At 43.1% G+C, this 19963-nt stretch overlaps 1 protein-coding gene across 1 annotated transcript in view; it reads left to right on the top strand.

The window, feature by feature from the left end:
• Positions 1-19963, top strand: part of GABRR3 (gamma-aminobutyric acid type A receptor subunit rho3) — a 108465-nt gene that overhangs the window by 50492 nt on the left and 38010 nt on the right. The window contains exon 5 of the mRNA XM_073616981.1: positions 19385-19467. Within this exon, the coding sequence (XP_073473082.1) occupies positions 19385-19467 (83 nt within the window). The remainder of the gene's footprint in view (positions 1-19384; positions 19468-19963) is intronic.

Here is a 19963-nt window from a genome sequence, read left to right on the forward strand (position 1 = left end):
GAACTCCGCTTTAAGTTGGTATATCTACAGAGAGTACCATAAGTCTGAATACTGGGGTACTCTAATACAAAAACAGACCCCCATCCAGCTGATAAATGCCATCATTATGATTTATAAATGAATTACGATTATTTAAGAGATATTATTATCAGTAAACAAAGATGTATAATTTTGGGAATATTTTTTACTATTGGTAAATGGATTAAGAAGTATAATGGTTTTATATAGGTATAAGCAGTGTATTGAGTGGGGTAGGTATAGTTGGAGAACTGTTTGGTTCCTAATAGTCTTCATTTGCAACACATTTAGAAAATGGTGTGATGCCCTTGTTTCATTTTGAAAGAAAATAATTTTCTGAATAGACAGATTTACTTAATTGTTTTGCATATTCGTTGGCAGTAAAAACCAGGAATAGAACTACCTGGGAATAGTTTTAACTGCTGAATTCTGCAACTGACATTGAATATTTGATTTATGACAGGTATTTATATAGCATCAACAGTCTACACACTGTTTTACATACTGTACCTTTCCATCGGTCCCTGACTTTAAATTGGGAGTAAACTCCCTTGTATGATTTTTACCTATAGGTATGCCTATAATAAGGCTTACTTATAGGTACAGTAAATATCTGCTAAACGTGCACCGTTGAGCAGATATTTACTTTAGATGCAGCCAGTGATGTCACCAGCGCATGTACGTTAAACGAATGGCATGCCCTTCCTTCAGAGCCGTGCCATAAACAGTGACTCCCGCGTGCATGCGTGAAGCCCGCAAACCTGGAAGGAAGACCAGGGGAAGATGGAAGCACCTTCAGTGGTGACAGCGCACCGCTGGAGGGCTTCGTTTTTAGGTAAGTTTGTCATAATGTGCTAGTATGTGATGCATACTAGCACATTATAACTTAAACTGCCGGGGGCCAAATTTTATTTTTTATTTTTTGCTGCGGTTTGCTGCCGCTTTAACCACTTGCCGCCCGTCATATAGCAGAATGACGGCGGCAAAAGGGATATCCTGACCAGACGTCATACGACGTGATCAGGATAACGCAGCCGGCAAGCGCCCATGGGGGCGCACAGCGTGGCGATCTGAGGTGTGTGTCAGTCTGACACACCGCAACTCCGATTGTGGTATGAAGCTTCTGACAGAGGCTTCTAACCACATTATCAGCTGTGACCAATCACAGCTGATCATCGCGTGAACCAGGAAGTGCCAGTAAATGGCTTTCCTCGGTTCACGCTGACAGGGAGAGACGATCGGCGGCTCTCCCTGTCAGAGGGGGGGTCTGTGCTGATAATCAGCACATTGATTATCAGCACAGCCCCCATCAAAAGGTGCCCATCATCTGCCAATCAGTGCCCAACACCTGCCAGCCTGTCCCCATAATAAACGCCTGTCTGCCCACAACAGTGCCGATCAGTGCCCACAACAGTGCCAATCAGTGCCTAAAAAAGTGCCAATCAGTGCCCCATCAGTAATGCCTGTCAGTGCCCCATCAAAGTGCCAATCAGTGCCACTCAGTAAGGCCAGTCAGTAGCTTCTCATCAGTGCTGCCTATCCTTTGCCACCTATTAGTGCCCATCAGTGCCGCCTATCAATGCCGCCCATCAGTTGTTTTTTTTAAATTGTCCGTCTTTTTTCGTTTATATCGCAAAAATGAAAAACCGCAGAGGTGATCAAATATCACCAAAAGAAAGCTCTATTTGTGAGAAGAGAATGATAAAAATTTAGTTTGGGTACAGTGCTGCATGACCGTGCAATTGTCATTCAAAGTGCAACAGCGCTGAAAGCTAAAAATTGTCCTGGGCAGGAAGGGGGGAAACTGCCTGGTATGAAAGTGGTTAAGGAGCTTACAGTCTATGGTCCCTATTTCACGTGCATACACGCTAATTTACCTACCAACATGTATATGGAGTTTGGAAGGAAACTCATGTAAACCCTGGAAACTCCATGCAGATGGTAACCTGGTAAGGATTTGAACCAGGGACCCCAGTGCAGCTAGGCAGAAGTGCTAACCATGAAGCCACCATACTGCACCAATAATGTTACATCAATGGCTACCCAATGAAGGTGACCAAGGGGGAACTGGAAAGTAGTGGTGGAAGAGGAGATTGTAATGGTGGGGAAAACAGCAGCAACGGAAAGCCTAGATCTGTCAGTGCTGCAGAATGCAACACTTGTAAGATACAGTAAGGGGGTAATTTACTCAAATTAGTGAACATAGAATCTGGTGCAGTTGTGCATAGTAACCAATCAGCTTTTAGGTTTTATTGTCAAAGTTTAATTGAACAAGCTGAAGTTAAAAGCTGATTGGTTACTATGCCCTGTTGCAGCAGATTCTGTGTGCATCCATGACATCCATGGACCGTGACTCCGTTCCCCGCGAGCATTGCGATGCATGGGGACGGAGCACGGCGCCAAATTTAAAACGTTAGAAACACATTACACATACAGTACACTGTAATCTTACAAATTACATTACTGTATCACATTATTTCACATCCCTTTTGTCTCTAGTGGTTTGTCCGCTGCCCTGCATGCAGTTTTATATTATAAAAACTGTTCTTTCTGCCTGGAAACTGAAGATTGTCCATAGCAACCAAAAAGTGTCCCTTTACATCAAAAGCAGGTTTAGACCAGCTAGAAAACAGCTATAATAAATTAGAATCACTTGCAGAATTGAGCAAATTTCTGTGTTTTTGATCTGATTACATTATTGAATAATTTTATTATATTATTATTTGTTATATTTATTTATAGTTATTTATTATATTATAATTTATAATTTTGTGTTTCAAACTTTATCATACCCGGGCTGTCTACTAGACTCTTGTTTGGACAGATTCAAGTGAGTTATTCCTAAGAATTACAGGCCTACAATATAAAACGCCAAATTTCCATGCAAAACAATGTACTGCTTTGAGCATCAAAAATCTGACATAATCGTACCGCCAGGGAGGTTAAGGGCCCCCCCAACAATCGACATAAGAACATCTCAAAGCACTGCCCCTCCCGTAATAATTATCAGCAAGTCCCCTTTGTTCCCCTGCCTCCTATTCTACCTTCCTCTTTTTCTTTTGGACAGTGCATAACCATTCAGTCTAGGATTAGCATTGCTGCCATAAATGTGCTCTGGCAGCACTAGTTCAAGCACTCGGTAGGATAAAATTTACTACTGCTCACTGCTGCACTTCATGCTGCTCACTTGCTGCTATTTATGCTGATCTGGACTCCAAATGTCAACTCATGCCTAGTTCTTACTGTTAATCACTTTGAATGCCTTTAGTGTTGTTACTATCGTTAATCCATTTTATGCTTGCCATGTTACCAATCAGATTAGGCGACAATATATGAAGTTTGTCTTTAATACCTGGTTTTGGTGCCTGTTTTATTTGATATTGCACTACTACTGGATACTAAGTATTACTTTCAGTGATTTCCTATGTTATTGTATGATTCTACACGCAATGTGGTGTGTTAGACAGGCTGAGATTCTCCAAACGGTCAAAGTAAAGAACCGAGAAATTATCCTAACCAGCTGCTCCTATAGGTTGACTCTGGTAGCAGAATCACTCTTCACTTTGTATATCTTTTCATCCCAGAGACCCAGCTGTGTCCCCCTTTACATGCAGGTAATGCCAGCTTTATGTAGGCATGTAGGTATGTCACCTAAGCAGAGTACCACGAAGATTGAGACTAATTGCCAAACAGAGTTATTTAAACTCTATATATTGTAGAAATTGAATAGGCCCTAATAAGGCAGTTATAGCAATGGTACTACTTATATTGTAGACCAGGAGTCTCCAAAATATCTAAACAAAGCGCTAATTTACTATCTTTCAGACCTCGGGGGGCTGGTGTTGCCAGTGGGAGTAGAAAATGCCCCAGTGTCAGCAGGAGAAAAAATATTCCATAGTACTTGTAGTCAGCTGAAGGAGGAAAAGTGTCCCATCGTTGGTATTAGTGGTGGAATAGTGTCCCATCATTGGTATTAGTGGTGGAATAGTGTCTCATCATTGGTATTAGTGGTGGAAGAGTGCCCCATCATTGGTATTAGTGGTGGAATAGTGCCCCATCATTGGTATTAGCGGGAGGAATAGTGCCCTGTCATTGGTATTATTGGTGGAATAGTGCCCCATCATTGGTGTCAGTGGAAAAAAAACTGCCCCAATGTTGGTGACAGTGGGAGGACTGGTTACCCACTGTTTGGTGTCAGTGGAGGAAATGGTGCCTCCTTGTTGGTGTCAGTAGGAGGAATGACAAGCAAAGGACCCCTTTCGGCCCACAGTCCTCAGAAGGAGACCACTGTTGTAGAGTATACAGTCCTTCAAGCTAAGAAAGTAGTGTTTATCAGTAAGGCAGTTTTCCAGCAGTGTTATGAAAGACACTTTTAGATCACAGAGTGCCAGAGAACTTCCCTTGGAGGAGTTAGGGTAGTACCACATCACACTACGATCCCTAAATGTACCTGCAGATATCTGGCTGCCAGTGTGAGACTGTTCTGAGAAGCTGACAGAGGAGACCCCATTTTAATGGGAAACCTATTCTTTCCCTCCTTAATAGGTACTGTACCTCACCCTAATGCCACTCCTACTCTCACCCTATTCTGCGGGGACTTTACCCCTATATTATTGCCACACTGTGGTCACACCCAGAATCTCCTATTTAATGAACTTCAAGATGCACCCAAATATCACAGGATTATGTTATCCAATTAGATATGCTGTCCTCCCCAATATGAGGCCCATGGCAGGGGACAAACTAGTCCTCAACAGTCTCTTACCAGTTTGAAGAAGTGCCACCTTCAGATTGGTGAATATACTGCAGCCCAACCCCTGCCTTCACTCTCTTCCTCAAGAAGGATGCAGTCCTCGGTATAAAAAACAACCATACAAAATATGAAAAACAGCAATAAAACTAGAATACATTGTGAAGTGCAGTAACATAAAGAATAGGGCATAAACAAATAACAACAGACAAACAGACTTCCAGCCTCAACAGAAGTATCGGGATGCTGCCTAATTTCAACAGGATGGTCAATGCCTCCTGGACAAAGCATCCACAAGAGATAGCAAGTTCTCCTGAACCTGATTGTGATTGATAGCCTCTTTAGGTGGAAAAGAGTCTGCACTGAACACACCAGGTTGGAACAGATCTTGGTGCAAGGGTTTGGGAAGTCCACTTTGCTCTTCAGACTCTACATTGTACACCAGTTGCTAAGGAATGTTGCTGTCCATTCTGACATGGGTTTGAATGCTATTTGGTTTCCAGTTTTCCAGTTAGGGCTATTCCAATCTCTTAAACCTGGAGAAAATCCTGGCTGTCCCCCAATGTAGTATGGGGTGATCACTGTTGTTGACCAAAAAATAAATCTGCACAGAGATTTAAAGGAAGGAACTTAAACTGGTTCTTTTGCAGTGCTGCAACTGCCCTGTGCAGTTTGAACGTCATGACCATCACAACTGATTTTGGTTGAACATGCTGCCTCTCAATACCTTGCTCTTTCTGGACTACATTGCATATACAGGCATTAGCTGCAAGATGAGTAGGCCTGGGGCCTGCACTTGTTTTGGAGCTTCCTGTTGCATTCGTGGAAAGATTCCAGCATTTTGTCCCCACAAAATACCAGACTACTGCTTTGGTTTCCAAGAGGTGTCCTGCAGAAGCTGAAGTATAGTCCATTCCTTTAGTACATTCATGGCAAAAACAACAGGGAGCTCCAGAAAAGCTGAGCCAGGGGCCACCACTACTTCAATTTTATCAAATGTTTGATTAAAAACTAGAGTTCTCATCTAGAGTGGGATGGGTAACTTATTGACAGCCTCCAACGCCATCTGAGTACAGTTCAAAGTCTAATACTGTTCTTGAAGGCTTAGTCCTAAGTAGTAACCTCAGATCCAGTATCTATCACACAGCCTATCATTCATAACTGCCATTGTTACCGGACAAGAAGCCACCTCCCTAGCTCCAAGCTGGATACTGCACAAAATACTCCCTGCAGCTTGTCCCTTTACCTTGTGATTCTTTAGTTTGAGGGTGGTCATTTTTGATGCATAGATCTCTCTTGTCTGCAATTCCTAGCAAAGTGACCAGGGTGGCTACACTCAGAACAATATCTTCTTTGGCAGGAACTATGCCCATGCGATAACAGGATGACTTCCTATTTAACAACCATTACCTCATGTCTAATGGCAGTAATGGACTCTTTCAGTTCTTTGAAAGCGTTCTCTAACACAGACAAGGGAGTGGCAGTTGTCTTGTCAATTGTCACAGATTTCACAGTGCTTTGGGCAGCTCTTACCCAAGCTTATTCATCCTCCTAATCACGTTCTATAGGCCTTTGGAGATGTAGCACCCTGATGTTTAGGCAGGGCTGCTATTAAATTTAGTTGCAAGGGGATAGTTGCCTTGGCCAATTGTTAGGAGATCAATTGATTTCTCCCTAATTCTGGACTTGCTGCACTTTTCTCTTCTGTCACTAGGTGGCACTGTAGCTGGTGACATTGGACAAGACAAGAGCATAGCAAAGGGAGATTAGGTGGAATCAGGTGATCGTGGTTCTGTGCCACCTGGACGGCTGTCTGGGTGGATGTGTGTCCGGGCTGCTAGGCCGTAAGCCTGAGGCCTATCCCGGGGACATCTGGCTGCTAGGCTGTCTGAAGGCCTATCCAGTAGCAGGAGAGCAGTGTAGGGTTGGGTCTGCGGGCTTGTAGTCCAACCAGAACTAATGGTTCCACTGGCCGGGGAATCAGTTGTGGTTGGAGGTAGAGGGGAAGCTAAGGAACCATCCACCTTGCTACCGGAGACCACTGTAAGTAAGCTGAGGCCAGTACCTGTCATAAGGATCCTGCCAGTAACCGCGTCCCAGGCGCACGGGAACCCGGCCACGGGTCCCATTGCGCATGCGCGCGCGTTCACGGGTGCGGTCACGCACGGGCACGCGCGCGCGCACTTCCGCTGGTGTCAGGCAGGCTATTTAAACCTGCCTGTCACACTCCATCCCCGCTGTCTGCTCTACAGCGTTCTGTGAGTGTTACCTGATCTGATCTGTGTTTCCTGTTATCTGACCCGGCTTCCTGTTTGACGATCCTGCTATCTGCCTGCACCAGACCCTCTTGGCTTGCCTGACCATCCCTCTGCATTACCCCTGGTACCTCTGCTGTCCGAACGTTACTGACCACCGGCTTGTTGACCCTCCGCTGTGTTCATCAGCTTCCAGTCTGCTATTACCTGCTGTTGTTCCTGGTTCCAGTCCAGCTTCCAGTTTGCTATTACCTGCTGTTGTTCCTGGTTCCAGTCCAGCGTTCCAGGCTACCTTCTGCTGTGTTCCAGCCCAGCGTTCCAGGCTACCTCCTGCTGTGTTCCAGTCCAGCGTTCCAGGCTACCTCCTGCTGTGTTCCAGTCCAGCGTTCCAGGCTATCTTCTGCTGTTGTTCCAGTCCAGCTTCCAGTCTGCTATTACCTGCTGTTGTTCCTGGTTCCAGTCCAGCTTCCAGTTTGCTATTACCTGCTGTTGTTCCTGGTTCCAGTCCAGCGTTCCAGGCTACCTTCTGCTGTGTTCCAGTCCAGCGTTCCAGGCTACCTTCTGCTGTGTTCCAGTCCAGCGTTCCAGTCTATTACCTGCTGTTGTTCCTGGTTCCAGTCCAGTGTTCCAGGCTATCTTCTGCTGTTGTTCCAGTCCAGCTTCCAGTCTGCTATTACCTGCTGTTGTTCCTGGTTCCAGTCCTGCATTCCAGTCTCTGTCCTCAGTCTACTCCTCAGACTACTGACTCCAGAGGGTGCCACCACTACTGGACTTTCAGCAACTGTTGATCCTGCCAGGCACCCATACCACTCTTCACTCCTGGCCCTCTGTCTCCATTCCAGGGGAACGGGAGTGGGAGCTGTAAGGGAGGTCTTTTCCTGCACTTCAGGCTCACAACCTACCAGGTACGTGACAGTACCAGAGCAGACTTCTCACCAGCTGGGGATGGTGAAGAAGTGGGAAAACTTCAGTAAGTGCCAAGTCAGGGACCCAGCGGGACAGCAGAGGGGTCGCTTGTGGAGCATCAGTGAGTGCCAAGCCAGGGACCTAGTGTGTCAGCAGGGGTGACACTTGAAGAGTATCTGTGAATGCCAAGCCGTAGAAGACGTCACGTATGACGAAACATGTAGGGCGTGGCCTCGCATTGCCTACCATCACGCATCCTACCTTTGCACGGGCGTTCAGCCTTTGTTTTATGCCGGCTTTTTTAAAAAAAAAATTTTTCTACTTTTTATATGTTGTAAATTGCACAAGACCTATGGTCAATTAAGGCAATAAACTCCTATGATTACCAGTATTACACTATCGGAGTTTTCCTTCCCCCTTCTTTTTCTCCTATCCATGGATCATCTGTGTAAGGAGTCTCCCCCCTGATGCTGTAGCGGGTGGCGCTTGTGAGTAGGACCAGGACATCGTCTTCCACTTGTCCCTGCAGAGGGCTATATCTGCCAGCTCGTACGACCTCGCTATACAGGAGGTCCAACAAGTTTGGTAAGAGTACATCCACTACTACTCTCCCGCAACTATTGGTGGCTTGGAAGTGTCCTTATACCTCTCACCTTTTCCAACCTTGATGTGACACACTATAAGAACGGTTCATCCTCTTCATCCACGTTTTTGTCCTGTAAACTTTGTTCCTCACGAACTGAATGTGGCGCTTTTTATAGCGTTTTTTTTGTCTTCAATCACGATTTTTTGAACTTTTCACTTTCTTCTGGTTGTGATATATTTTCTCTGTCACGGAGACGTATTATAATTTGCAATTTGTCACTTCTGTAATACTGTGGTTTAATTTAGAAGTATATACTACAGCTTTGTGTGGCTTTATAGGAAGCCTTGTTTCATTGCAACTTTATTTATGCCAGCGCACAATTTAAGTTTTTATGTTTTATACACTTTATTGATATTTGAAGTATTTTGTTGCAGCTGCACTATGCATCTTTAAAATTTAATTTTTAATATTCAGCTTTTTGGTTTCTTTTCTCATGAGCGCAGGTTTTTTACATAATTGCTTAGTATTTACAAATGCAGCAATTTAGAGATTGGATGAATGGTTTAGCACTGGGAAACACTTTTTGATAGATAAATAGTACATTTTATATACAACTATATAGATCAGACCAAAATGAGGGACAAATGAGGAGGAATGAGGGACACAGAGGGACATTGTTCCAAATCAGGGACAGTCCCTCAAAATCAGGGACAGTTGGGAGCTATGCAATGGTACTACATTCGTTTTAGACCATACAGTTTATCACGTGCCAGGTCCCGGTGGCCAATGGTGAGAGGGCTTCCTTTGCAGCTAAGTTCCAGACTCCCCTGAAGGTGAGAAAGGAGGAGTCAGGCACAAAGTAGCACAGGTCGCCTGTGGAGCTGCTTGCAGAAAGCTCAGGAATACTGCTGTCATAGGCGTGCGCAGCCTATTGCATTAGGGTGTGCACCCGAAAGCTCAAGCACACATACGTGTGTATATGTATTTATATATATATATATATATATATATATATATATATATATATATATATATATATTCAAAAGTATTGGGACACCTGCCTTTACACGCACATGACGTTTAATGCCATCTCAGTCTTATTCCATAGGGTTCAATATTGAGTGCTGAAAGCTTCAAGTCTTCTGGGAAGGCCGTCCACAAGGTTTAGGAGTGTGCCTATAGGAATGATTGACCATTCTTCCAGAAGGGCATTTGTGAGGTCAGGCGCTGATGTTGGACGAGAAGGCCTGGCTCGCGGTCTCCACTTGAATTCATCCCAAAGGTGTTCTATTGGGTTGAGGTCAGGACTCTGTGCGGGTCAGTCAAGTTCCTCCACCCCAAACTCGCTCATCCATGTCTTTATAGACCTTGCTTTGTGCACTGGTCCAAATAATTTGGTGGAGGGGGGATTATGGTGTGGGGTTGTTTTTTGGGGGTTGGGCTTGGCCCCTTAGTTCCAGTGAAGGGAACTCTTAAGGTGTCAGCACACCAAGACATTTTGGACAATTTCATGCTCCCAACTTTGTGGGAACAGTTTGGGGATGGCCCCTTCCTGTTCCAACATGACTGCGCACCAGTGCACAAAGCAAGGTCCATAAAGACATGGACTTAGCAGGGGTGGTGGGAAATTAACTTCAAGTGCAATAATTCACATTATAACCGTAACTAAAACATATACAATTAATTGTAACACTCTAAAAAAATAAAAGTTCCAAAGTGCTATAACGGTGTGAACCTCCCAACTAAAAAGTTGTTGCACTTGAAGCTAATTTGTATTGCAATTATCTGTAGAAGGGTTTTAACCATCCCTGCTAAGGCAGCACTGATGGGCACTGATAGGCAGCACTGATGGGCACTAATAGGCTGCACTGATTGGCAGCATTGATGGGCACTTATTGGTAGCACTGATGTGCGCTGATAGGTGGCACTGATAGGCAGCACTGATTGGCACTGATAGGTGGCACTGATGGGCCCTGGTAGGCGGCATTGATGTGCATTACTGATGGGCTCTGATTGGAAGCACTTATGGGCACGGATAGGCTCTAATTTGCACTGATAGGCTGCACTGATGGGCACTGATAGACAGCACTGATGGGCACCGACTGGCAGCACTGATTGGCACTAATAGGTGGCACTGATAGCACTAATTGTCAGTACTGATAGGCAGCACTGATGGGCAGCACTTATGGGCACTGATTGCCACTGATAGGCAGCACTGATGGGCACTGATATGCAGCACTGATTGGCAGCATTGATGGGCACTGATATGCAGCACTGGTAGGCAGCATTGGTAATTATATTATAGGAACACAGGTGACAAGCTGAGATCAGTCAGCAACTTCAAGCACTGATGCACTTCGTTATACAGGCCCATGTTATGTGCTGCTGGAGACGCTGGGTCCTAGAGCCGTTCTCCTATTGTTGGTGCCCTGACAGATGCTGGGTCCTAAAGACCTTTTTCTGCTATCAGCGCCCTGACATAGTTCTTGAGGCAGAAAAAATAATATTTTCAGTAAGACAGTTTTCCACCAATGTTATGAAATACGCTTACAGATCACAGAAGGCAAGAGGAGTACTACCCTTGGAGAAGTTATAGCATTACTATATTACACTGTAATTCCCAAATGTCCCTGCAGATATCCGACTGTGTCAGGGTCAGAATCTGAACCTGAGACCACTGCAGCTCTCATCACTGTGTCACCTGAGATGCTAAAGGACTACCTGCCTGATTCTCTGGACAACATTTGTATCTTGTTTCTAGTGAACCTTGAACTATTTGCTCATTCCATTAACTTTCTATTTAAGCCATGTCTCTGCACTTCCTATTTGCCAATTATTGTGCTCTCCCAAGCTGATATCTTGCTCAGTTGCATACCTACTGCCGTCCTTATCTTCGTTACCATTCATTATCCACTCTTGGCTTGTTCATTGACTATGCTTCTAACTGCTACTAATTGGTACTGACCTTTTGGCTTGTTCATCAACTATGCATCTACTTGTTCCCTAGATGCTTCATCAGCTACCTGACCCCTTCTTGCTCTCTTCCTGCTGTGGCAATTCAGAGCGCTGTGACCTTGCATTAGCATGCTGGGAAACCCATCTCCACTTTCAGGATCTCTGGTGAAGACCAGCTAGTGGTTAGACCCTACGCCTCGGTTGATCATCCAACCATCATCCACTAGGGGGATTTGTTTGTGTATTCATCCTGCTGACTACTAGACATGTGCACACTGAAATATTTTGTTTCGGAATTTAGTTTTCGTCCGAAAAATACATTTATTTAGTTACTCCCGAAATTCGTTTTTATTTATCCGAAAATATGAATGAATTAAGGTTGAATCTGTCAATTGAAGGCTTACGGTGTCTGTCGAATGTTCTAAGAAGATTCGACGAAGCAGCTAAACTGTACGACGCCACAATCATACATTTCCGGTCGAATGCTCCACCCACAAGCTATAGTAGAATTCTAATGCTGTATGACTAGTAATAATTATATTTATTAATTATTATTACTAGTCAACCAACATTAGAATTCTTCTATAGGCTATGGGCGGAGCATTTGACCATAAAGGTCCGCTCGTGGCGACTGCTTTGTCGAATCTTCATGTCGAATCTTTTCTCTCTATGTCGAATAATCTTGGACTAATAGGGTTAGGTTAGGCACATTCAACTGCAGGTTCGATAGACCCAGATCGCTATTGTCTCCGTCATGTCTAATCTTCTATCTATATCGAAATGTTGTCGCAACTAAATGAAAATAAAGCATTTTTATGTTGGATTTTTCGGATTTCGGATTCTGTGCATTCGTTATCGTTTGTTAAAACGAACGTGAAGATCCCTGAAATTCGGACGAAAATACATTCGGACGAAAACGAATGCACATGTCTACTGACTACTGTGTGAACCTCTCTATTGCTACAGCCATTGGCCTCTGAGCATGATTTCAGACCATGACAGGCTTCCAGTGGGAGACTGTTATGAGCAGCTGACAGGAGAGATACCCTTGTAATGTGAAACCTATTCTTTCCCTCTTCAACAGGTACCCTAATGGTACTCCTACTTTCTCCCTATCCAACAGGAGCTCTGTCCCTATCTTAGACTCACACTGTGGGCCCAATGAATAACGCAGAACCCCCTATTTAAGGAATATTGAATTTATGACTGCCACCAAAATTTTGTGTGATTTCAGTAAGATATACTGTCCTCCTGAAGATGGCTGCCTGGAGCTCATAGTAGGTGACAAGTTAGTCCTCAAAGCTCTGAAGAAGCCTCAAGAAATAGCACAGTACCACCTTCAGGTTGGTGGAAATACTGCAGCCCAGCACCTGCCTACTTTCTACCATGATCTCAGCAATAGCTATAGATACACTTTAATCGCACTGTCACCAGCAGCTGAGACAGAAAGTGTTTTTCTTGTGTTTGCTGCTTTCATCCCATCTGAATAAATGGAAATGCTTATATAGTTTTTCCTTTGAAACCTAATGACTCACTGGTCACTAGCAAGATATTCTCAATATATTTATAATTTCAAGAACAAAACAAAAGTACAAACCAGCAGTATGTTTTTTAATGTGTAGCTTAAAACCTGTAATGGCACACTTTAACAGCATTGATTAAGAAAGTGGGTGTTGACACAAAATATGCATCCATCATCTATATTATCCTCAGATTACCCAGGAGGTCCATGAGCACTGCTATTAAAATCTTGCTTAATCCCACAGTGGGGTAGCCCCCACAAAGACAGCTTATTATATTAAATGTTATATCCTTGCAGGAAAATGCACCAGCTGTCCACTTCTCATTTTTCTGCCACACTGGTTTGATAAACACAAAAAAACACTGCTTGAAGTATGTCAACCAGTAAACGCTGCTCTATAAAATACTCAGACTGCATTGAAGATGTATGGTGCTGTTATAGATCTGTCTTTATACCTTATGTTTAGTCATTATTCGAAAATATATTCACATTTAGAAGTCTGACAATGAGAAACTACCGCTAAGAAAGAAATCTGGTCTAGTGCTAGCAAGGCATATATTGATTGGACCCTGGGCAAACATTTTCTTGGTCGCCCCCCGCCCCACTCTATGCAAATTCACTCTCCACCTTTTCTGAGACATACAATAAATAGCAGCTAGACTGAAAACCAGTTTACTGAATCAGATGAGACAGTGATTGCATTTGGTTGCCAGAGGTTACAGTATATCATTACCGCTCACTGACTGGCTGCTAGAGGTTACAGCACACATTATGGCTCACTGATTATTTGCTAGAGGTTACAGCACATGACTTCTGCTTGTTGATTGGTTGCTAGAGATTACTGCACATCAATACTGCTCACTGATTGGTTGCTAGAGGTTATTGGACATCCTTAGCGCTCAATGATTGGTTGCAAGAGGTTAGTATACATCATTACTGCTTACTGATTGGTTGCTAAAGGTTACAGCACATCATTTCCTCACTGCCCGACAACATGGACTGAGGAGGTGAGGAGACACATCAATAGACAGAAAACTCCTAAGTAATCTAGGACTCCTGGGAACAGTGGCAATGCTGGAAGGTTGATGGGACCAGTGGCAGTGGTTGGGGGATGGGATTAGTTAGGAGGCAAATTCTGAATCATGTAGAGCAAAGCTGGAAATCTTTGGCAAGCATATAGTGGGGGATTTACACTAACCACCAATGTAAGGGGGATATACTCTGACCACCATTTTATGGGGGGGTTACACCACTCACCAATAGGGATTTCTACACTGACACCAATGTAATAGGAGCATTTACATCAACCACCAGTGTAAGGGGAATATACAATGAGCTCCGTGTATGTAGGAATTTACACTGGCAACCATCGTCAAGGACATTTTTACTGACCATCAATGTAAGGTGACACTTCTACACCGACCACCAATGTTAGGGGGGATTTACACTGACCACCAATGTAAAGGGGGATTTACACTGACCACCAGTGCAAGGGCAATTCTGCACTTACCACCAATGTAAAGGAAAATGTACACTGATCACCAATGTAATGAAGAAATTACACTGACAACCAATGTAATGGGGGATTTTACATTAACAACCAATAAAGGGAATTTCTACACTGGCCGCCAATGTAAGGGAGGATTTACACTCACCACCAAATTTAAGGGGGCTTCTACATGGATCACAAATGTAAGTTTGGATTTTTTTTTACTGATTATATAAAGAGACGTTTCTACACTAGCCAATAATGTAATGGGGATTTACACTGACCAGTAATGTAGATTTACACTGACTACCAATGTAATTGGGATTTACACTGACCACCAATATAACTGGAGCATTCACAGTAACCACCATGAAGAAGAAGGAAGGAATTTACACTGACCACAAATGTAAGGGGCAATTTGCTTACCTTTGCAGAACAGGCTGATGTTAGGCTTAATGACAACAGTTGTAGGCAGGACTTTGTAATGTTTGACGTTTTGTAATGTTTAGTGTAAGAGCTTAAAATTGGTGTACAAATATGGGGCTATCAGTGATGAAGAAAAAAATGGATAAAATATCCCTGTGTCAGCAGTATTGGTAAGAGTTAAATTGGCGCTGTTTCAGTGGGAAAAAAATGCAGCTGCACTGGGCTCTAAAGGTTACTCAAAACAGGGACAACTGAAGAAGAACGAGGGACAGAGGGATTTGGTTTAAAAAGAGGGACAGTCCCTCCAATGAGGTACCGTTGGAAGGTATGCATAATACACTTTTCTCTGATGTTCCAATATTTGTGCCCTGCCTCATTGTTGATAACTGATATCAATGCTCAGTATCCTCATGCAGCTTCTTTTTGTAGGGAATGTATCCCCTCTTTAGGAGCCTACTACTGGTATAGTATTTCCTTTTAGGTAATTACTATAATTGTGAATGCTGAGATGATAGGACCGGGGGGGGGAGGGGAGGGGGGGGCATTTACAAATGACAGTAGCCACATGACCTATACAAACATTATATAAACTGCCACTCCTCCATTCCTAGGTCAACAATTATCTATAATTATCTTTATATTGTAGACAAACTACCACCAATCATCGTAGTGGCTAGTTATATCTTTATACCCGACTTTATAACTGTCCAAATATTATACTTGAAAAGACCAGCAATTAGCTTCTAAAGTACAATGGTTAAATAGAACCTCATTTTTATTAAACATTTTAAATATGTCCTCCAGGAACTCGCTGACCTTGCAAAACTCAAAGAGTTGTTTTTTCTTCAAACTGCAATCTGTTAAGGTGGTAGTCACTTAATTTAAAGGAGAATTTTGGGAATAAAAAAAATCAAAAACACACCTACGTGCTGCAGCATCGATCCAATGCGGCTAACTGTCCTCTGCCGGCACTAAGCCCGAGAACGTGGGTTTCCTCCAGATCTTGAAGCAGCCCTGTGATGTCAGCCAACAGCTGGTTTTACCCACTGGTCACAGAAGAGCAGAACTAAGTGGACCTCTGTGACCCACATGAGAAGTATGACCAAAAGAGCTTTGGCCATACTTCTCTTTTAAGCTTTTTGCATAGTTGGTCAAATATCAGCCATATTGTATCACAGTTTAAGATCATGTACTCTCAGAGTGGTTTTACCATCACATACTGTATATTATTATTATTATTATTATAATACAGGATTTATAAAATGCCAATGGCTTGCACGGTTCATTGCATTATAAAAGTGAGACAATACAATTACAATGCATTTCAATAAATGGGGGTTGAGAGAGTTTACAATCTAATAACATGGATTATGTTTAGTACATGCAGGCTAAATTATGTATAAGCGAAAGACTAGCAGGTATACATTACCTGTCAAAGAAATCACAGTATTCCTTCTGAGAATCTACCTTATTCCCCTGGAAGATTAGAGCTATCTGTGTCAGGCATTTTCCTGGGTCAGCATCTACATCCTAGATTAAGATGCACTCATGTAACTCTTGATGTCCCAGCTTTAGACTGTATGTTCTTGGCTGGGTGTACAACACATCACATCCCTATTGCTGGCAATCTTTGTAACTTGTTACAAAATTACAGTGTATAAAATTTGTGAGTGATTACTGTGCGAGGCAAGGGGAGACTGAGCAAATGCTTCTGCTTTCGTGCAAGAGATTTGTAGGCAGGTTGCCTACAGTATTCATTTATAAAAATATAAAACATATGCTGTGCTAATATGAAGAAATGTGAAATGCTGGAGGCTCTTTTCAGTCTCTGCCCGGTGGCACTAACTGGTCATCTGTGGAACTGCCTGAGGAGCGCTGAGTGTCCATCCATGTGAGGCTTTGGATCAAATCTGCTAACAGAGCGTGTTGTGACCTGAGCGTCACATACATTGGGCTAAGTCAGTGCATACATGTGCTTTGGTGGAAGAAGCACTTGGGTGTTTCACATGTGTTTAAAAGCACTATCTTTCAAAAGGAAAGAGGACTTTACACTGGTGGTTACTGATTTACCTTTTGCATGGACTTTAATTTAATATTGGACTTTATTTAGTTGAGGAAAATTTTATATTTGTTCATTCTGTATTAGCGCAGCATATGTTTCATATTTTTACAAGTGTATAGTATGCCCTGTATATTTTGTGTGCTGCTACTTTCACATTGTTTCAATGTACCTTTTGCGTGGTAATTAGCTAGGCTTGTGTGGCTGCCTAGGCTTAGAGAAAGGGGTTAATACTGCTTTCCATTACCTGCTCACATTTGTGGGCTTTTATAGGGTCCAGACTCCTAACCTGTGATACATAAAAGGAAGAGTTTCGGGTCCCAAGAAAGCGTGGAGTAGCAGACTAAGAACAGGAACCGGACCTAGACCTAGCAGCCTGTCTCTGTCGGTTACCAGGAGCGGATTAGCGTTACAGAGATCTCTGGCCCGATCACTAGGTACGGAAAGGCAAGAGTTAAGTTGAGCACATATGAGGTCCACGCAATTTGCGTGGCGGGATCCCATTCTGTTACTGGGAGTGGGGTAACAGAGGTATGCTGACTGGTAGAGTGAGCATAGGCTCTGCGTGTCTCTTCTAATTCAACATATACACCTGTTCAAGTGTGTAGGACAAGGGACAGTATCTTCAGAAGAACTCTGCATACAACACTAGACATAAATGGCTTTTGTCTAAATTGGGGGACTACTTTAATGTTTGACTTTCACATGACCGTGGCCCTTGCCTGGTCCCGGGCATTGGTGAGCACACATTAGGGCAAGGTGTAACCCCTGTGTTATGATGAGTGACCCTGTTCATAGCCTGGCATATCCCAGAAGAACCCACCCAGGGTTCCTATGTGATCCACACTTAGCGCCCTACAAGTTCATGGAAAACATATGGAGGAGGTGGCATTTACCTACTGCAACAGGCACCCCTTACAGACTGATGACGACATTTTCCAAGATTGCACCTTTGAAGCCTATGCAGAATCACATGGAGTTTAAGGATTCCCAAGCAAGTGGTTATTTGAGACGTGGGGCATTTCTGAAGTGAGACTTTCTGCAGCAACATGCACATACTGACTGCTGATGCAGTCAGTTAACTGCTGCTGGTAACTTGGATGTTTGGATTTAGGCATAAGTTTACTTTAAAGCAGTATTAAACCCAAAATAAAACATTTATTATATTGCAGCTTACCAATTCTTAGTTGTGATAGCTGCATTCCTTTTCGTTTTAGGCTTTCTTTCTTCTGTTTTCATCTGCTGATTCAGCCAGCGAGTTTGTTGTTTTTCAAAAGAACAGCTATCTTCCAGATGTATCAGTTTACAGGGATAAGTCAAACCATTTAACACTGGCAGTGGCGCATACAATGACCAGCTTTTATTTATTTATGTAAAACCTTTATCCTAAAAGGAAAAAACAGTTTGCTGTACCTTATTATAAAGTGTGAGCTTGAGTTTGGCTTACATTTGTTAGTGTATTTAAATCTGCTAGTACATCTGACACTCCCTTCCCCCAGACTGACAATGCTCCTGTTCAAAGGTGCCTCTGTTCTCCTTCATCCAGAATGGAGGCACTCTAATACAAAAGGTGTGTTACTGGACAGATCACCAGGTGACAACAAAGGAAAAAAAGAAAACTAATACAGCCACACATCTAATGATTGGTAAGCTGCAATAAAATACATTTTTTGGTTTGGGTTTAATATCGCTTTAAATGTTTCTACAGCATCTTTCATTTCATTAGAAGTACTTGTGCTGTAAGATGGACAAACCCCTCAGGACTTTGTGGTCTGGATAAGGCAGAATTACATGTTACTTAGACCCCTTTCACACTAAGGCAGTTTTCAGGCGTTTTAGCGCTAGAAATAGTGCCTGTAAAGCACCTGAAAACTGTCTCCAATTCATTACAATGGGTGCTTTCACACTCGGGCGGTGCACTTGCGGGACGTTCGGAAAAGTCCTGCAAGTAGAATCATTGGGACGGTTTGGGAGCGCTGTATACAGCGCTCCCAAAACGCCCCTGCCCATTGCGATGAATGGGCAGCGCTCCCGAAGCGCCTGAAAAGCGATTCTGAAACGGCGCAACACAGAAGTTTTTAACCCCTTCTACCAGCCGAAAGCGCTACTTAAACAGGGCTAAAACGAGCGGCGCTTTAGCACTAATGCGGCCACAGCCCCAGTGTGAAAGGGATCTTACAGTATTTGCAATTTAGTTCCCCAATGCTTGGCCAGAAGTTGTAGTGAAGCAGTTGCAATTTGGAGCAGCCAACTTCATGATTGGGATAAATATTTTGGAGAGGGGGTCGGGATGACATATTTGTATAGGTGATAGCATTTTAGGTCTGCTTTAAGTGCCAAAGCATACTTACTGTATATACGAAATATGTTGTTTATGGTTTTTATTCATTATTTATATTGTCCTTCTGATTATTTTAGGATAACGGTCTCTGCTATGTGCTTCATGGACTTCAGCAGATTTCCTCTAGATACGCAGAACTGCTCCTTGGAACTGGAAAGTTGTAAGTAGGTTTGTTCATTGCTTGTGCTTTATAATTGTGCCGAAATTGAAGATATGTGGTGCTAAAATTCATACATAAATAGATTTTACTCCCCAAAGGAGCCGCTGGTCAGGATGGGCCCTCTGTTTTCTGCATCGACCTCCGCTAGAACTTCAACCTCTCTGACACTAGGTTAAGTGCATAAGCAAGCAATATCACAGAAAATCTCTAAATGGATGCTCGGTATTCAGAAATTGCACTACGTGAAAGGAGCAAGCACTGAAACTGTTAGTAAAATCAAACTTGGTTGATTGTCACACAGTAAGGATAGTAATAAAGGAAAGCCTAAAGATGGGTTGGCAATAGTAATAACACAATTGTATATAAAATGAAATCAGTATCAAACACTAAGTACAAGATGACATTTTGTGCCAGATCAGCATAAGCAGCAAAAATTTACTGAAGGGCAGCAATGAACAGTAATATAGGTTACTTGGCTGTGTTTAGGAAACTATAC

Source organism: Aquarana catesbeiana, linkage group LG02 (genome assembly GCF_042186555.1).
Source record: "Aquarana catesbeiana isolate 2022-GZ linkage group LG02, ASM4218655v1, whole genome shotgun sequence".
In the NCBI taxonomy this organism is placed as follows: Eukaryota; Metazoa; Chordata; class Amphibia; order Anura; family Ranidae; genus Aquarana; species Aquarana catesbeiana.